The 18,212-nt window shown below is 42.8% G+C and overlaps 1 protein-coding gene across 3 annotated transcripts in view; it reads right to left on the reverse strand.

The window, feature by feature from the left end:
- The window catches only part of TFEB (transcription factor EB), an 87,832-nt gene that overhangs the window by 14,382 nt on the left and 55,238 nt on the right, over positions 1 to 18,212 (reverse strand). For all 3 annotated transcript variants that reach the window (XM_077334549.1, XM_077334550.1, XM_077334551.1), the window contains exons 2-7: positions 6,875 to 7,111; positions 6,354 to 6,602; positions 5,344 to 5,424; positions 3,212 to 3,332; positions 3,039 to 3,095; positions 1,561 to 1,636 (exon numbers count right to left, since the gene is read on the reverse strand). In XM_077334549.1, the coding sequence (XP_077190664.1) occupies positions 1,561 to 1,636; positions 3,039 to 3,095; positions 3,212 to 3,332; positions 5,344 to 5,424; positions 6,354 to 6,602; positions 6,875 to 7,072 (782 nt within the window). In that variant the 5' untranslated portion in view covers positions 7,073 to 7,111. The remainder of the gene's footprint in view (positions 1 to 1,560; positions 1,637 to 3,038; positions 3,096 to 3,211; positions 3,333 to 5,343; positions 5,425 to 6,353; positions 6,603 to 6,874; positions 7,112 to 18,212) is intronic.

Consider the following 18,212-nt stretch of genomic DNA (forward strand, 5'->3'; position numbering starts at 1 on the left):
TTGCTCCTGGGGAGGAAAGCTATGGCAAATCTAGACAGCATCCTAAAAAGCAGAGACATCACCTTGCCAACAAAAGTGCGTTTAGTCAAGGCTATGGTATTCCCAGTTGCAATGTATGGCTGTGAAAGTTGGACCATAAAGAAGGCTGAGCGTCAAAGAATTGAGGCTTTTGAATTCTGGTGCTGGAGAAGACTCTTGCAAGTCCCTTGGACTGCAAGGCGAACAAACCGGTCAGCCCTGACTGTTCTTTAGAAGGCCAGATCCTGAAGATGAAACTCAAATACTTTGGCCACCTCATAAGAAGGAAGGACTCCCTGGAGAAGAGCCTAATGCTGGGAGCGATCGAGGACAAAAGAAAAAGGGGACGACAGAGAATGAGGTGGCTGGATGGAGTCACTGAAGTAGTAGGTGCAAACTTAAATGAACTCCGAAGAATGGTAGAGGACAGGAAGGCCTGGAGGATCATTGTCCATGGGGTCGCGATGGGTCAGACACAACTTCGCACCTAACAACAACAACATAAGACTATTCCAAAAGGACTGGAATAGGTTGGTTGACATTGGCAAGTAAAGAAATGTCCTTCAGTTCCCAATCTGCTCTTTGGGACAGCTTTGTCTTGAAACGTTCAGCAGCATAATATTTAAGTGTTAGCCTGGCTGACAGGAAGTTACAAAAACATTCCCAATGCTGAGCTCTTGTCAGACTAACCAATCTGAAACAACAGTGCATATACTGTATCCGCCGCTGTATCCATTCCACCGCTGTGAACATTACCTTATGCCATGGTTGAGCAGAAGATTGGCCTATAATGATGAAGTTTAGGTGTCTTTTAGAAGACAGAGATTAATTGATCCTAGAAACTGTAGCTTGATTCCAATGTAAAGCCCTCTACCACTACCAAAATGGATACTTCTTGTCTGTCTGTCTGTCTGTCTGTCTGTCTGTCTGTCTGTCTGTCTGTCAACCAACCATTATTATTATTATATTTCAGATTTTTTTCACATTTATTATACTATTTTATTTTGATTTATTGGTACCCTGTTTTTATATTTCATGCCATTAAAGGTTTATTGATTTATTGATAATATTTAAGTTAGCTCCAGTTTAGCAGAAAATGTGTTAACCTACAAGACCTAAGCCCACAAAAGCCAATGAAGAAAGAAGTTCTACAAACCCCCTAAAAATAAGGGGACTCTGAACCCGCCTCCTTTACTTAACTTTTCAGTTGAAATGCAACTATAATAGCAATTTAATTGTCACAAAAGAAAAAGGAAAACTTCAAGGCTGAAACTAGATATGGAGTGCTGCAACCTAATGAATCATGACAAATCCCTATAAAATGGGCAGGAAGATCTAATGTACAGCTTAATTTGGCCTTTAAATCTGGCCTGGAACTAAAGACAAAACATAAATTGTGGAGAAGATTTTTTTTGCAGCAGCATCAGCAGCAATGAAAATATTGTCTTCAAAAGATATAAAAAGTTAGTAATTTCACAGATAGCTCTGGTCCTACTGTGTTTCTCTGTATCCCCCCCCCCTTTAACGTTTACCAGAACTTACAAGTCTCCAGCTTTAGGGATCAGCATTCCCAGTTCCTTAATACGATCATTGATGTTGAACCTTCGTCTTCTTTCAACTAGAAGGGGCAAAAAAGAGCAAAATGTCAGGAACTTGATATGGGGATATTTCTTCAGCAATCAGAAAAGGCACGGACACACAGTGAATGTCACCTAATGTAACCAACTGAACCCAATATGAAGGCATTTCACAGATGGTTTCAGTGCGATAAAACTCCTACATTTATTAGTGGACATCCTACTTCCTGTGCCTGCCTGTGGGATTTAATTGTTCAGAAAAACCTTAAGTGTTACCTAGAGCTATTTTATCTAAAGCAATTTGACCTTGTGTATGTGAAAGGAAAGGAGGTAAGGAAAGCATCTGGCAGAGGAGAGTTAGCTTGTTTTGAGAGAACCTTGTTAAGTGACCAAGTGAAGATCATCAAGTTAAAAAGAGCAAGAGTCCAGTAGCTCCTGAAAGCCAAAAAAAATGTGGCAGGGTAAAACATTTTTTTATTGTTTCTTTTACTTTTAATAAATGTGCTTCTTCATATTTCTGGTCTGCAGTTGGAGGCATCTTGTGAGGGAACATGGTTTTTGCTCACAGCATACTCCTGCAAGCTTCTTATATCTGGTTTGGGCACAGGGTCTTAAAGGGTGTGCACCTCACCAGCATATGACTTAAAATGAATGGTTTCACTGAGGTCTAAAGCTTAGTGCAATTAAAAAAAAAACCCACAACAGAATACTTATTGCAAGTCACTGTTCAGAACTCTGAGACTTTCTGTATTTTTAAAAAGGAGGGTTCAGTGTTATAGAGGAGATGTTTAAAGTGTGAAGATTCTACCTTCTACAGCACTCAGAGATGAGACTTCAACAGGGTCAAGATCTCATCCACCTGGGTCTTTCTCTCTGAGCAGTCATAGCATAGATTTAGGTCAGGCCCAAAAAAGTAGACTTTCTTTGCCTGTCCCAAAGGCAGCAGCCGGGGTGGAGGGATGGGGAATATTGCTCATCACACATTGTCACTAGGAATTGTATTAAACGCTAATGTGTGTGTGTAATTAAATTAACATAGAACTGTGCAGTTGCAGATTTTCTCCAGATTGAGGCAGCATAGTTACAAGAATTAATACTGCAATGGTGCTAGAATCCAATCAGGTGATTAAAATACTTGCCAGATATCTATTTGTGCCAGGTAGAATGGACAAAGGCAGCAGGAGGAAAAATAAGAAGTCTACAAGTATAGGCCAGCTCTGTGTACTTTCACAAACCATATCCATTTGCAATTTTGGGGTCCTTCCCTGCATCAAGGTAAACTAGATCTCTGCATTAATCAAGCAGTGACATTTCGATGGCTGGTGTTGCATCAGAAGTATGCCAGCACACTGTATACTGACTCACAAAATAGAAATCTAGAAAGGATAAGATGAGATCACCAGTTGCAAGTTTGAGATGGAATTTGAAACAGGCATCACTCACTCAAATTATGATTGTCCTTTTTCTGACGTTCCTTTGCCAGAGCACGACTCTCAGCATCTAGAAAACAAAAAATACAAATGAATCAGTGAACCAACAGAAGAGCAAAATTCTATATTCACCCAAAAACTCCCCACTCATACATGAACCAGTTAATCACACCCTTCCAGTATTACCTGTGAGCTCTCTCTTCTGGGTGAGATCAGCGGGACAGGAGCTGCTGGTCATGCCAACCAGAGAGGGTGTCATCTGGGGGTCACTGCTGTACACATTCATATGGCTGCTGGAGAGTGGCAGCTGGAAAATAAAGGAGGGAAAGCAAAAATTATTGAATTGTGGAACAGCAAATATCCCATGATGGAATAACAGGCAAAGCATCGGCCAGACGCAAAAGCTCTGGATCCAGACAACCCTTCCCTGAGTGGTGGTGACTTCTAACCAATCAAGACAGCTTCTGGCTGCCTCCATGAAGGACACTACTGTTGTTTCTGGCCAGAACATCCTGCACAATGTATGGTAGATGAAGATGCTTCCATAAGGAGATTTTACTCTGTTTTTTTTAGTATCTATATAGCATTGCCCATATTTTGTACACCCTATGGGTTATTCTCTAGGTTGCTCAATTATTTCTAAAACCTGGTTTGCTTTTATCTTTCCTGAAAGAGCCCATCAAAGTGAGATTGCAGCCAGGTAGACTGAGAGATGCATACTTGAACTTCCCACCTATGTCATCTTTTTACCATCATCCCCTTGTGTTCAATATTTGTGAAATGGCTTATGCAGAAGACTCTTTGCCTTCCTCATAATTATTCCTTTAATTCAGAAAACTCTAAGGAGATTAATCAATCCTACCTTGGTATAATTCCTGCCTAATCTATAGCAGGCCATCAGGCCCTGTTTTTTCTCTGGGCAGAAGCTGTAACTCAGTAGATCACATATTTTCCAGGTATAAGGCCCCAAGTTGAATTCCTGGTACATGCAGTTAAAATTAACTGAGGCAGCAATGCCAACCCACACCCCAAAAGTATAGATGATGGGCATACAGTTAGATTCACTATGGCAGCTCATATCCTACATGCAGGATACATTCAGAGAAGAGTTTGTATATCTTCTGCCACCCATTTGAATATTAATATTTACAGCAGCTGTTAAATTGCAAGTGTGGCTCAGAGGGAGAGCAGATACCTGACATGTAGAAGGTCCTAGGTTCAATCCCCACCATCTCCAGTTAAGACAGCAGGCAGGAGGTGACTTCCAATTTAGCAGCACAGTACACCAAACTGCCTTTTGGTACTGTCCATAGAGTTTTCATGGCAAAGATAATGGAGTGGTTTTCCATTTCCTTCTCCAGTGGATCTAATCCAGGAGATCAGTCCTGACTGCTCTTTAGAAGGCCAGATCCTGAAGATGAAACTCAAATACTTTGGCCACTTCATGAGAAGGAAGGACTCCCTGGAGAAGAGCCTAATGCTGGGAGGGATCGAGGGCAAAAGAAGAAGGGGACGACAGAGAATGAAGTGGCTGGATGGAGACACTGAAGTAGTCGGCGTGAGCTTAAATGGACTCAGTGGAATGGTAGAGGACAGGAAGGCCTGGAGGATCATTGTCCATGGGGTCGCGATGGGTTGGACGTGACTTCGCAACTATCAACAACAACACCAAACTGAGAAAGAAGGCTGCTTTTCAAACAAAGCAAAGAGCCATTTTGACAGGCAAGTATACCAGGAGGCACTAGGGAGGACCTATAGCAATTTTCTTTTTTGCAGAAATGCCCCAGGGAAAGAGACTAGATGACATTTTGTAGATCCTAATCATTTGTAAAATGCAATTGAAGCTACAGCATTTAGACGATGGAGAACAATCAACTGTCTAGAGCCAGCTGATTTATTCCTTCTTCCTTTATTCTTCCAGCTCTCTCCAGTGAAATCAAAAATGGATCTTCCCTATTCTTCTTCTTTCACACACACAGAAACTCATGTCCAAACAGGGAATATGATGGAATGTATGATCTCCCCTAGATTCCCATGCCGGATCTGCTAGTAAAGTTGTATCTTGTTCAAATCAGCATGGGATCACCTTTCTTCAGATGGCTTTCCATCCGTTTTCTACAAAGTCATAACGCATTCGAGAAGGAAGAAGTGACATCCAAGTAGGGGCAGACTGCTGCTTATTTCACCTCTAAAATTATTTGAATGCAGATGCCACTGATGTTTCATTACCCTTCTGCCTAGACAGTGGTCTTCTGGTTCTCCTTCTGCCATTAATCCCTCCCAGAATGACTGCAGGAGGAAAAAAGGGGGAAACTCACGGTATTGGGCACATGAATTTCTGGATTAATACATCCCACAGTAGTCGTCAGCTGCATGATATCTTCAATGACGTCATCGATCTGAAAGATAAAGGGACAGACACCCTTTCAGCATGCCAAAGGTTTCCTCTAGCCAGCCAATACAGAGTGTTTAAAAATGATTCAGGTGCAGGTGCAGCGGTTGGAAGCATACTCTAAAGAGCCTCTTCTAAGGAATGTTAAGCTTCATATAGCCTTACAGGTTTCTAATGGTAAAGGTGAAAAAAGCATTGCCTCCATAGACAGCATTCCTCTTATCTTAGAGTGATCTGTACCTGACACAAGTAATTAGGATATTGTGTGCTGAAGGGCAGAAACGGGGGACAATTTAGACCCAGGATGCAGTGTAGGCTTAAACTCTTTCTACAACATATAGATTGGTGAGGAGTAAACCCTCTTCTTGATTCAAATTACTTACTCCTGGCAGTTGCTTTTTGCCTTTAAAAATCTCAGGAGAGCTCCAAATCACACATCTCCCTTGACACTCTACTTTCTTCCCTTACTTCCTAATAGCCAAGCTGAACAACAAGGCAAACCAAATACTGCATCTATAAGCCAGAGGAGGACAGCATGTCTGAATGTCACCTTTTAGCCTAACCTTCTTTCAGACATCCTAGTTTCCTTTCTCCCTCCCATGCTAGTTTACTTATATATTTAGCATTGGATGGGATGCTTCATATCGGGAAGCATTCTAACACAGTGCTATAACTCCAGTCTGATGTGGTAAATTCCCACAGGAGCTGCACCATGAGTGTGCTGGTCATGTAGTATAACTCTAAGGATTATCTGTGAGCTGAAGCAGATCCTGGACTAGAAGCAGGCTTGCCACCAAGTGTTCTTACTGCTTCTTTTATGATGTTCTAGCAAAATTTACTGGGACTAGTAGGGTTGCATCCACACTCCATTTTGTAATTCTACAAGATTCACTCAAGAAAAGCTGATGCCCCCATGCAAGGAAACCACATACACACCTCCCTCTCTGGGTTAGAGCCAATGTTGAGCATGGCCATTGGACTGTTCGGAGTGCTGTTTCCTGCAGAAGAGGACATGACATGGCTTGGCCGGATGCCAGGTGAGGCTGAAGGGGGCGGCTTGGGAGATGGAGCACGGAGCAGAGGAGCAAACTTGTTCCCATAGGTTTCAGACAAGTATTCTTGGACCTTCTTGTCTCGTGATCTTTGCAGGTGGTACGTGGTAGGGTTCTCCAGGAAGGACTGAACCTAAAAGCAAATGATTCAAAGGTGTGGGGGCAAAGAGATAAGAGAAAAAGAATGGTCAATTGTAAAAAAAAAAAAAAAAAAAGCAGAAATTTTCAGATGAACAGGCATCAAATGGAATTTTATTATATTTATTATTTCAAAAAATATGTATTTATTATATTGATTGTATTTCTATGCTTCCATAATACCCCAGATCTAACACAGACTTGCTCAAAACAGCTCATGCTAAAACAATACAAAGAAAACCCAACAAGGAACGGCTGGAACTGTACCTTTAAGACTTCTCCGGGCACAGAGGGTGGGGACTGGAAATTAACTGGTGTGTTGATGGCAGGAGTTGGAGCCATTGGCATTTGTTGCTGCTGCTGCATGTAATGCATCATTGCCTCTTGCTGCATGCGTTCCCGTTGTTCCTCTTGCTGTACCTGCTCTCGCATGAGCTGCATCCGCAGGCCAATGCGTGATGCCATGGCGCACACTTTGATTCTGCCCAAGGGACACTTAAAATCCTAGAAAATGAAAGTATAAGGTTTAGCCTCAGAGATTCACCTTGAAGATGAATAACAGTGTAGTCCTATGAGTTAGTCCAGATTAAATTAGGATTGCTAGCTGCAGCCAGCAACCCTCCACAGGGACATGTCAACAGGTATCATGCTAGCGTGTGGTGATAAGCAGAGGTGACGTCATTGCATCAGGGGCAACACTCAAGGATCTGCCACTTGGGTTGAATCCTAGAGCATCAGCTCCCCCCCCACCCCATTATGAAAAGACATGGGGCAAAACCCACATGCTGGTGTGCCCCATTTTCTTGCCACCAGTCTTGGAAGCACCAGTGGAAAATACAGGTAAGCAGTGGAAGGTCTCTCGCTATACCTAGTGGCCTGCTTAGTCTATATGCACAATAAAATCCACAGTAACTGTCCATAGGATTACACTGTAAAGCTCACATTTTATAGCACAGGCCTTGCCATCGATTGCAACCTGTGCTCAACCACCAAGTCCACTGGCACTTCACAGACACTGAGAGCTATTTGTTACAAGGGATTAGAACTATGTTAATAGCCACAAACCTCGCGACTCTTGCTGGCTATCATGTGGATGCATGTTTTCTGTCATCCATACTTTTATTTTTGTTCCAGTCTGCGTCATATAAACTACAAAACAGATACCATTTCCACAGACATCTTCCAAATGGACTCAGCTGGTAGGCAGGATGGATACAGCAAAAGCTGCACTGCTAAATCCCATCAGAGATCCTTAAAGGTAAAGGTATCCCCTGTGCAAGCACCGGGTCATGACTGACCCTTGGGGTGACGCCTTCTAGCATTTTCATGGCAGACTCAAGACGGGATGGTTTGCCAGTGCCTTCCCCAGTCATGACCGTTTACCCCCCAGCAAGCTGGGTACTCATTTTACCGACCTCGGAAGGATGGAAGGCTGAGTCAACCTTGAGCCGGCTGCTGGGAATGACTGCATGTCTGCTGCCTTACCACTCTGCGCCACAAGAGGCTACTTACAAGAAGTCAAATCACCTGTAAATTGTTCATTGTTTGGCATTCTGAAGACCAGTGTTTATTGTAATCGCTGACAGAAAACGTCAATTGAGCAAATATAAAAAAAGCTTTCAGCTCTGATTAATCATAAGTTATAACACTATACCAATTTTTATTTGCAGGCACATTTCAGTCACTGTCAACATTAATTACCTTGTCTAACTTTATAGTTTTTTCTCTTGCCACATAGAGGTCATTCTACCTAGACCACACGGGACTTGATTTCAACCTTTTTTGATTAATATTGGGGGTTGTTCAGGAAACTGCAACCTATGTGAAGGGAGGAGCACTCAGACAACTTCTTCTTTAGTTTCCCATTCAGTCTCTGATGTACAGAAGAAATCATCCTGAATTGAAGATGAGCAGCAGAAATCACAGTGTGAAGCAGAAGTAAGACTTTGTACAATGCATTTGCCATATCAGGCAAATGAAGTTGCAAAGTGTGCAATTAAAAAAAAACCTGGGAGGTTTTATCATGCTTTTCTCTGCTTGGTATAAATTCAAAGCAGCTTACACTGCAAAACAAACAAGCCAAAATCACATTCCAGTAATGTTTAAAACAACAAGAAATATGCCCATTATCATTAGACTCATGCACAGTCCACCCTCTGAAATCAGTAGGTAAGGCAAAGCAGATGGTAGCAGCTCAGCCCGTGTTAGATACAGTCTCACTCTAGGCTAGTGGTCCCCAACCCCCGGTACGGAGACTAGTACCAGTCCATGGATCAGTCAGTACCGGGTCGTGGCTCCTCCTCATCCTCCTCCCCAGCTGCTGCCTCAGGGGCTGCCCTGCCACTCTGCCGCTGGCTCACCTTTGGTGCTCTCCACTGGCCGACATGGCTGGGGTTCCCCCTCAGCGTGGCACTGTGCAGCTACTACTGGCAGTGCCCCCCAGTAGGCAGTGGGAAGTCAGGGGTACCGGCGGGAAAGCAAGTGGAGCAGGGGCTCAGGCGGTGGCAATGTCCCTCGGCAAAAGACTGCCCCCCCTCCAGGCCTCAATAAAATTGTCAAGCGTTGACCGGTCCCCAGTGATAAAAAGGTTGGGACCACTTCTCTAGGCAGTCCAGCCTCTCCCACAGACTTGTCCATTTTCCTTGTTGCTGTTTTGGCTACCTCTACAGCACATCAACAACAGGGCTTCCACATGGCAGGTTTCCCTGACCAGTCATCTAGCAAGGCCATTTCCAGATTTTTTAAAATGTTAGTTGAATATCATTATAACAATCTGTGTTATGGCTTCTCTGAATTCTGAACTTTTATTAAATAAATATAAATATCTCCTTTCATTGGCAAGCTATGCCTTTCCCCATATCTGCTCAATAAAGTTAAGAGACTTTTAAAAAAAGGAAGCTAGGAATTCAAAGAAGCTATTATAATGTTATCTCAATACAGCAATATTCAACTGCCACTTTAGAAAGAGGCCTGTGGTGAGGTGGAGGAGGAAATGGGCATCACTAGGACAGGGGCAGGAAATAGGTCTGCCAATTGAGCAGGGCTGGGAAAATCTCAACTTTTCCACTTACACGGCAGCCACCTAGGCTTTGCCAAAAGCATTTTCAAAACTTTACAGTAAAGCAAGTATGGTAAACATCAGAGAAAAGTTAAGAAATGCTGCAGCTATCACTGGCAGGCGCATGGGGGGAGATGTTGTATATATGTCAATTTCACCCAGTTAAAACTCGGAAGTGATGTCATCAAGAGAGTATGAGCTTACAAATCTCTATGATAATACCACAGAGGTCACTGAAATCTTAAGAGCATCAGTGATATCACTTCTGCCTTTAGCTGGAGTACACTGACATATATAAAATCCCCCCTGTTCATTGGAACAGCAGCAGATTATTACCTGCTATAATAGGTGATGCTCTGGAAAACAGGAAAAATCTTCGCTTTCCAACAGCATTAAACCTGGGACTAATGGCCTGTGCGGAAGCATCCTCCCTCTCTCCCTACATCTTCCTTTTAAAATTCTAGAAGCTGGAAATAAGAGGCAGAGAAGGTTGACAGAAACCCTGATTTGAAGAAAACAACCTCATCCCAGGTACTTCCCAGGAGACTACTCTCATTTCCTTCAGAAAAAAGCAAAACTTTGGGACAAAAAAATTTACTTCAGAGAAGTTTATGTGTTTCTTATTATAAATGAGTAAATTTACACACAAAGCACGGATGCTTCCAAGGTAGCTAAGCCTAATAAATAGCTATGCAGCCAAAATGCCAGCAAGGCTACAGCCAAGCGAAAATCAGTATTTTGTTGTTGTTGTTGTTGTTGTCAGCCATTCAATTATGTCCAACTCCTGGTGATCCCATGGCACGATCCTGGATCCCACAGTGCATCCCTCAGCCGAGCAATGTTCTGTCTGGTGTCCATCCTGATCGCTTCCAACCACCGTGCCCTTTGTCGGCCTGGTTTCCTTTTTCCACTGACCAATCCTAGCATAATTGCTTTCTCCACTGAATTGGATCACATGATATGGGCAAAGTAAGCGAGCTGGAGTAGCGTGATTTTGCCTACCAGTGATAGATCAGGCTTTATGTGCTGTAGTATTTCCTTGTTTGTAAATTTTTCTGTCCATGAAACCCGAAGAAGCCTTCTCCAACACCAGAGTTCAAATGAATAGATTCTTCTTTTATTCGATTTTTTCATTGTACAATTTTCACAGCAATAAGTGGCTACTGGAAATATGATAGGTCTAACTAATCTACAGTTGGTAGTCAGGCTTATGTCCTTGCTTTTCCACGTTTGGTTCAAGTGCATTATTGCTAAAGTGACCTACAGAAATGTGATGTTTTATTTCCATACTGCAATTGTCACTCACATCAATTTGTGAAAAATGAATTTTTGAACGCATGTGATCTCTTAACCATCAATTGTTATTGTTGTCAGGAATCAGGCTGAGCCCAGCCTGAGGAGCCTCAGGTGAAAGCACATTCGAAATCCAACAGCCGGTTGCAAATTTCAAAAGTAGCTTTATTAGGCAAAGTCCACAGTACGCTTAAGCATGCCAAGATCTTCCTAAGCAAAGATCTTGATAATAACAAAGTACAGGGGGAATAAGCGGGGTAGTTATAGGGCTCACTAGGTAGGGAAGGGGGGTTGAAGATATTTCGGCGGGAGAGCAGAAAGGTGGCAAGAGCAAGCCGGTTCCCAAGCGGCCAGATGGCCAGGAACCTTATCAAGCGGTTGGCACTTTGTTGAGACTTTCAGCTGTCTCCGCAAGGACACTTACAGTAAGATTGATACATTCGGAGCCTCTCCCGCTGGGAAAGGAAGGGAGTGAAGTTCTCAAAGGACAGGTTTATTGCTTTACGGCCTTGGCCAGAGCCGGCCGGAGGGGGCATGGAAGTGTGAGAATATGCAGGGACGGATGGAGCCAGGATGGCATAAATCGGGGTTCATGACAATTGTGAGGTCTGTTTTTTTTGCAGTGGTCATTATTTTTATCTTTTAGTGTTTAAGAGAAGAGCCTCTTGTGGCGCAGGGTGGTAAGGCAGCCGACATGCGGTCTGAAGCTCTGAGCATGAGGCTCGGAGTTCGATCGCAGCAGCCAGCTCAAGGTTGACTCAGCCTTCCATCCTTCCAAGGTCTGTAAAATGAGTATCCAGCTTGCTGGGGGGGGGGTAAAACAGTAATGACTGGGGAAGGCACTGGCAAACCACCCTGTATTGAATCTGCCAAGAAAACACTAGAGGGCGTCACCCCAAGGGTCAGACATGATTCGGTGCTTGCACAGGGGATACCTTTACCTTTAGTGTTTAAGAAAAGGCCAAATTTCTTTCTTACTTAACTGACCTTTGTAATCTGCTGTTCTAGGCTTTCCTAGTTTCTGACAGGAGGGGAGTATCATCAACATACTGAAGATTATTTATATTCCTTCTTCCAATCTTACTTCCAGTGTTTGATCCTTTGAATTCAATCTCTCTCATAATGATCTCAGCATACACGTTAAACAGGAAGGGGGGGTGAATGCAACCTTGGCACACTCCTATCTCTAGTCTTAACCAATTGGTGTCACCAAATGGTTACGTACAACGGTTTCTCGGTTTGCGTAGAGCGACTGCATCAGTTTGATCAAATGCACTGGTGCCCCCAAATTTTTCAGGGCTTTCCACAATTTGTTGATTGTGTGACACAATCAAAAGCTTTCTTGTAGTCAATAAAGCAAATGCAGACATCCTTCTGCTGTGACTTTTCCAAAATCCAGCACTGGTTTGCTATGTGATCACGAATGCCACGCCCCAGTCGAAAGCCAGCTTGAACATCTGGTAATTCAGTATTAGGGACATTCTACAAGTGAGTCTACCTTTTTGATAGCAAGTTATATACACGCTAACTTAAAACTTGTTGATTTACGATTTCTTTTTCACAACAAAGGGAACAAAAACAAAAAATTGCATACAAATGGACTCCAAATATCCTGAAGCAGCAAATTTTTGATTAAGTTAGAGTACAATTCAGAAGCCCTGCTGAGAATTGAAACTAGAGCTAATGTTCTGGAACATATAATTTTCCCCCATATACTTTTAGTCCTTTAAAAGAATAAATTGCTTAAAAAATGATGTTAGGATCCTTGGTGTGATCCATATTGTTTACTCAAGTTGATTTAAAAAAAAGAACTTAGAGTCAAAGTAAATAATCCCCTTTCCCTCTATATTAATCATTGCCTGTAGGAGCCTAGGGGATGAAAACCTACTGCTCTCATTTTCTATTCAGGTGACAAGAGATATACATTTAACTTAGTTGAATGGAGACAGAGGTAATCCCATGTCCCAGTATGTAATGCAGGTGGATTTAAAGATGGAAAAAATGATAAGGGTCTTATTTGCACTTTGTGAGGATGAAAGGTAGTTCTGAAAGTAGAGGATCAAGGAACCAATGGCAGTTCCAAAGGCTTCCTATATAAGAAATAATAGCCACAGTCAAAATTGTGAAGAGATATAAACCCAAAGAAAGCTGTACTCCAAAGGAGTATGCCCATGAGGAAATTTCATCAAGATTGCATGTTCTGATTCACAAAGCAAACATGTTGGGGCTGTCTTATTAGGAAACCTGGTTATTATGTTAGTGAGAAATCTCCTATGCTATGCCATGCCTACTTTGTAATGAAACACCTTTTGAGAAGTTGAGAAGATAAAGCACAAGGCACAGTCCCAACAGATGTCAAATAAAGTGAATAGCGTCTACTGACCATAGAGACTAACATGGAATATGCTCAGTTTCCCCCTATGTCTTATAGCACTGGTCAAGACCCACAGTTAGGTCATGCCCCATCGGGGAATTCATCTTCACTTTAATATATAAATGAATGAACGGACGGACGGACAAACAAACAGTTAACCAATTCAACATATATAACAAACAAGAAATAACAATGCAAACACTATAATCGTAAACGTTAAAATCAGTTATCAATTTACAGTTAAAAACAAATCATTCCAAGGCCGCATCCTCTCTTCTAGTGACAGGGGTGATATAAATATCAGTCATCTGATGATAATTTGGCTGATGTTTTGAGCAGGCGGGCCAGAATTCCAGTATTGTCTCTGCCCTCAACCACTGGCCTGGCAGAACAGCTCTATCTTGCAAGCCCTGTGGAACTGTTCTAGGTCCCTCAGGGCCCTGACCTCACTAGAGAGAGTGTTGGCCCTGGGCATGGTTGAGGTCAGTTTAATGACAAAGAGAGAATGTATATGATACAAGATTAAACTGGGTCTCATATCACAGTTTGGCATTGAGGGTGAGTGTCTGGATTGAAAATATTGCCTTCACTTATAGTAATTTATCTTTTCAGACTCCTGAGTAGGATCCAAAGAGTCTTCTCTGCTACAGGAGAATCTTCCTTCAACAGGCTGAAGATGAGGAGGGTTCCAGGAACCTGGGCGTGATTCTCAATGCCTCCCTCTCAATGGAGGCTCAGGTGATGAAAGTACAGCGGTTGACGTTCTATCACCTAGAAGCATAGAATCATAGAGTTGAAAGGGACCTCATGGATCATCTAGTCCAACCTCCTGCACTATGCAGGATCCTCACAACCCTAGCACTCTTCCGCAGTAACCTGACACCCCCTTGAACCTTCACAGAATCAGCATCTCCATCAGATGGCTATCTAGCCTCTGTTTAAAAAAGATGGAGAACCCACCACCTCCCGAGGGAGCCTGTTCCACTGAGAAACCACTCTGTCAAGAACTTCTTCCGGATGTTTAGATGGAATTTCTTTTGAATTAATTTCATCCCATTGGATGTTCCTCTGGGGAAAGAGCGAACAACTCTGCTCCATCCTCTATATGGCACCCTTTAAAATATTTGAAGATCATTATCAGATCCCCTCTCAGTCATCTCCTCTACAGACTAAACAGACCAAGCTCCCCCAACCTTTCCTCATATGTCTTGGTCTCCAAACCCCTCACCATCTTTGTTGCCCTCCTCTGGACATGCTCCAGTTTGTCAACATCCCTCTTCAACTGTGGTGCCCAAAACTGAACACAGTACTCCAAGTGAGGCCCAACCAGAGCAGAGTAAAGCGGTACCATCACCTCCCGTGATCTGGACATGATACTGTTTGATAAAGCCCCAAATCCCATTAGCCATCGAGTCATACTGATGACTCAATGTATGGTCTACATCACAAAGCCAAACTGCTAGCTCCCTACATGGCCCCGGAACATGTAGCCACAGTGATCCATGCGATGGTCACCTCTAGACTGGACTTCTGCAGCTTGCTCTATGCAGCCCTGCCCTTGACCCATGCAGTGGCCATGGTCCTCACAGCAACACCATGAAGGGCCCACATTTGGCCCAATCTCTAACAGCTGTGCTGGATTCCAGTCGAATTTCGGATCAGGCTTATGGTTCTCATAATCCCCTTTAAGGTCATTAGCGGTCTGGGCCCTATGAACTTGAGGGACCACCTTTCTGCCTACACTCCTCAAAGAGGAGGAGTGAACACCACTACACACAACTACCTCCAACTGCCTGGTGATCCCTGGCCCCAAGGAAGCTCACTTGACCACAACCAGGACCAGAGCATTCTCCATCCTGGCCCCAACTTGGTGGAATGAGCTTCCAGAGGAGATCAGAGCCCTGACAGGACATGTACAATTCTGCAGGGCCTGCAAAAGGGAGCTCCTCTGCCAGGTGTTTGGTTGAAGTCGACCTGAACAGATCACCTTCCATTGGCCCCTAAGCCTTCATCCCACAAAAACCATCACCAAATTGTCCAATCCACGGCGCCGTCAGTACACTGTTGTTAAACTACTGTTCTCCATTCTTTTACTGTTCTACTGCCATCACTGTATCGTTACTGTTTACAACTATTCTTATCTGTACAGTTCCCTGTTCGCTAAGTTCTATGTAAACCACCTTGAACCTTAAGGGAGGGCAGTATATAAATATAATGAATGAATGAATACATAAATACATAAATAATCAATTCCAGGTTTGGGCACTAACTTTCATCCCCTTCCCTATTCCAAGTTCAGTTCAGTTCTTTTTTTCTTTTCTTTTTTTGCCTTTGAAAAGCTCATATTTAGCTACAACTGGTTAATATGGATTCCCACCTGTCATTTGAGTTTGATTATTTAATTTCTCTAAGACCTCACTGGTTTTCAGATCAGGAATCTGTTTTATGTACTGGGGTTGAGTCTTCTCAAGCCTCCTAAATATAAGTGCCCAGGAAGAGGCAGTAATACCATCTAATTTGCATTTAAAATGTTATTTCTGGGAGACAATTTGAGAGGGATCAGCAATTACATCCTCTCAAGCCTACCCCAAATTGTTGATTTACTCCCCCATAAGGTCTCAGACAAATTAAGTAAAAACACAGCCAGCACAAAACTGACCAAGAAGAACACCACACTGCCCCCCAGAAAACTCTCATTGCTGCCAGACTACCCACTTTTTCTCATTGTTATGCAGAACACATACTCTGCAATTCCAAAGAGAGAATCAGGTTTTTTTAACGTGCATATTGCAAGGACTCGATTAAAATTAAACACATATGGATGCAAATTCAGTGATAATCAGAAGTAAGCTATGTATGCAGAAAAGACCAGAGAATCCTTATCCCAGTATTTATCCTTATCCATCCATTGCTCCTCTTAATATTTGTGAAACAGCCCTGGGGGTGGAGAGTGTCCTGGCTGTCTGAGATGGAATAGGGCCAATCAGGGTGTGGCCAGTAAAGCTGGCTGCACCCTGATTGGCCCTCCCTCTCCAGCTCCTGCCCTCCTTCCCTGGATGCTAGCCACTGTGTGTCTCTCTCAGATGCCTGAGAGACACACACAGAGAGCCCTGCCAAACTGCAAACAACCCCCAAACTGCAAAGGACCCTTGCTTCCCTTCTAGAAGGAGCCCTGATTACCTGCTATGGCTCCTGATGTGTGTGTGTGTGTGTGTGTGTGTGTGAGAGAGAGAGAGAGAGAGAGAGAGAGAGAGAGAGAGAGAGAGAGAGAGAGAGAGAGAGAGAGAGAGAGAGAGAGAGAGAGAGAGAGAGAGAGAGAGATATCTGCCTGGCGGTGTCCCCCGGGTCCTAGTGTCCATTGCTAGTAAATATTATAAAGCAAAAACTATTACTGGCAAAATGCCATTATTTATACAGTATTTTTTCCAGGTTCTCAAGGCACTTGACATATAATGCCTCAATAATCCTTTACAACAACACTGTAAAAATCATAACACAAAATATGTACTCAGATGATGATGTACTACAGGTAGGATGCAGAAGGATGCAGAGGGCCAGGAGAAAGTTTGCCTAAATTATACCCAGTGAGTTCATGACCGAAATGACATTTTAGCTGGCAACTTTTATTATCTATTCCTATATCACTCCACAGGCATCATGATTATTGAGAAGATACAGGAGGATACACAAACAATTAAAATCAGTAGAAAAAAACAGTAGCAGTAATGATACTAAACTTATAAAAACAGCAACAAGAAGTATTTAAAAGGACAAAACAGCAAAGACAGTAAGCAATATAAAACTTATATTTTAGCAGGAAATAAAAAACAATCTGTTTTCACTAGAGAAAAATGCTAACCAATCCAACAATGACAACCTATTGAACCAAACTCAAAATGCTCAGGTAAGCAAAAACTTTCCCTGATGTCAAACGTTTAAGAAGGAATGCACAACGATAGCAGCATGAAAAAAGTTTCAGAAACAAATTACTACTCCAGAGAAAGCCCTAGTAATTGCGGCTGCTTGCCTCTTATCAGTAAATAGGAGCACACAACAAAAACCTCTGACGTAGGGTTATGTGCAGCAGCGTCCGAAGTGGCCATTCCATCATACCTGTGGAGGTATAAGGCTTATAACTCCATAGTTATGATGGTTGTTCATTTAGTCTGAGGAACAGTCCATGCACTCGAATGCTCACGCCTTGAATAAATCATTGTTGGTCTTAAAGGTGCTTTTGGACCCTATTATTTTTGTTTAAGTAAATTGTGAAAAAAGGCATTCCTTACTTCCATAGAAAAACTCCTTGAAGACTGAATCAAGCACCATATGGAAGAGCATATGTCAAGTTTCAAGCCAATGTGAAATTCTTTGACTTTAGAAGCAGGAGTGGTTTACAATTGCCTTCCCTTCCTCTCCCCACAACAGACACCCTTGTGGGGTAGGTGAGGTTGAGAATACCCTGAGAGAGACTGTTCTGTGCCTATGGCTCTTACAGTACTATGACTGGCCCAAGGTCACCCAGCTGACTGCATACGGAGAATCAGGGAATCAAACCTGGCTCACCAGATTAGAAACTGCTGCTCTTCTAATCCACTAATCTACCACTACACAAACAATTCAAGATGTACAGTAGCCAGAGCAAGTTGAGGCAAATTACAAAATCCAAATATTACTTGTAATATTGTTTAACAAAACAATCCCTTGGGATAATTTAAATATCACTTGATCATAACTCTTACATGAATTGTGGTGTGTTAACACTAGATTTTTCCTCCAAGGAAAAGCCATAGGAAGGAGATATAATTCAGCCACCTGCAGCTCATGCTGTTGAATTTTAGGTCCAAATGCACATCACCAGGAGTTCTGTGTATGGATCTCCC

This window comes from Paroedura picta, chromosome 4 (genome assembly GCF_049243985.1).
Source record: "Paroedura picta isolate Pp20150507F chromosome 4, Ppicta_v3.0, whole genome shotgun sequence".
Lineage (NCBI taxonomy): Eukaryota > Metazoa > Chordata > Lepidosauria > Squamata > Gekkonidae > Paroedura > Paroedura picta.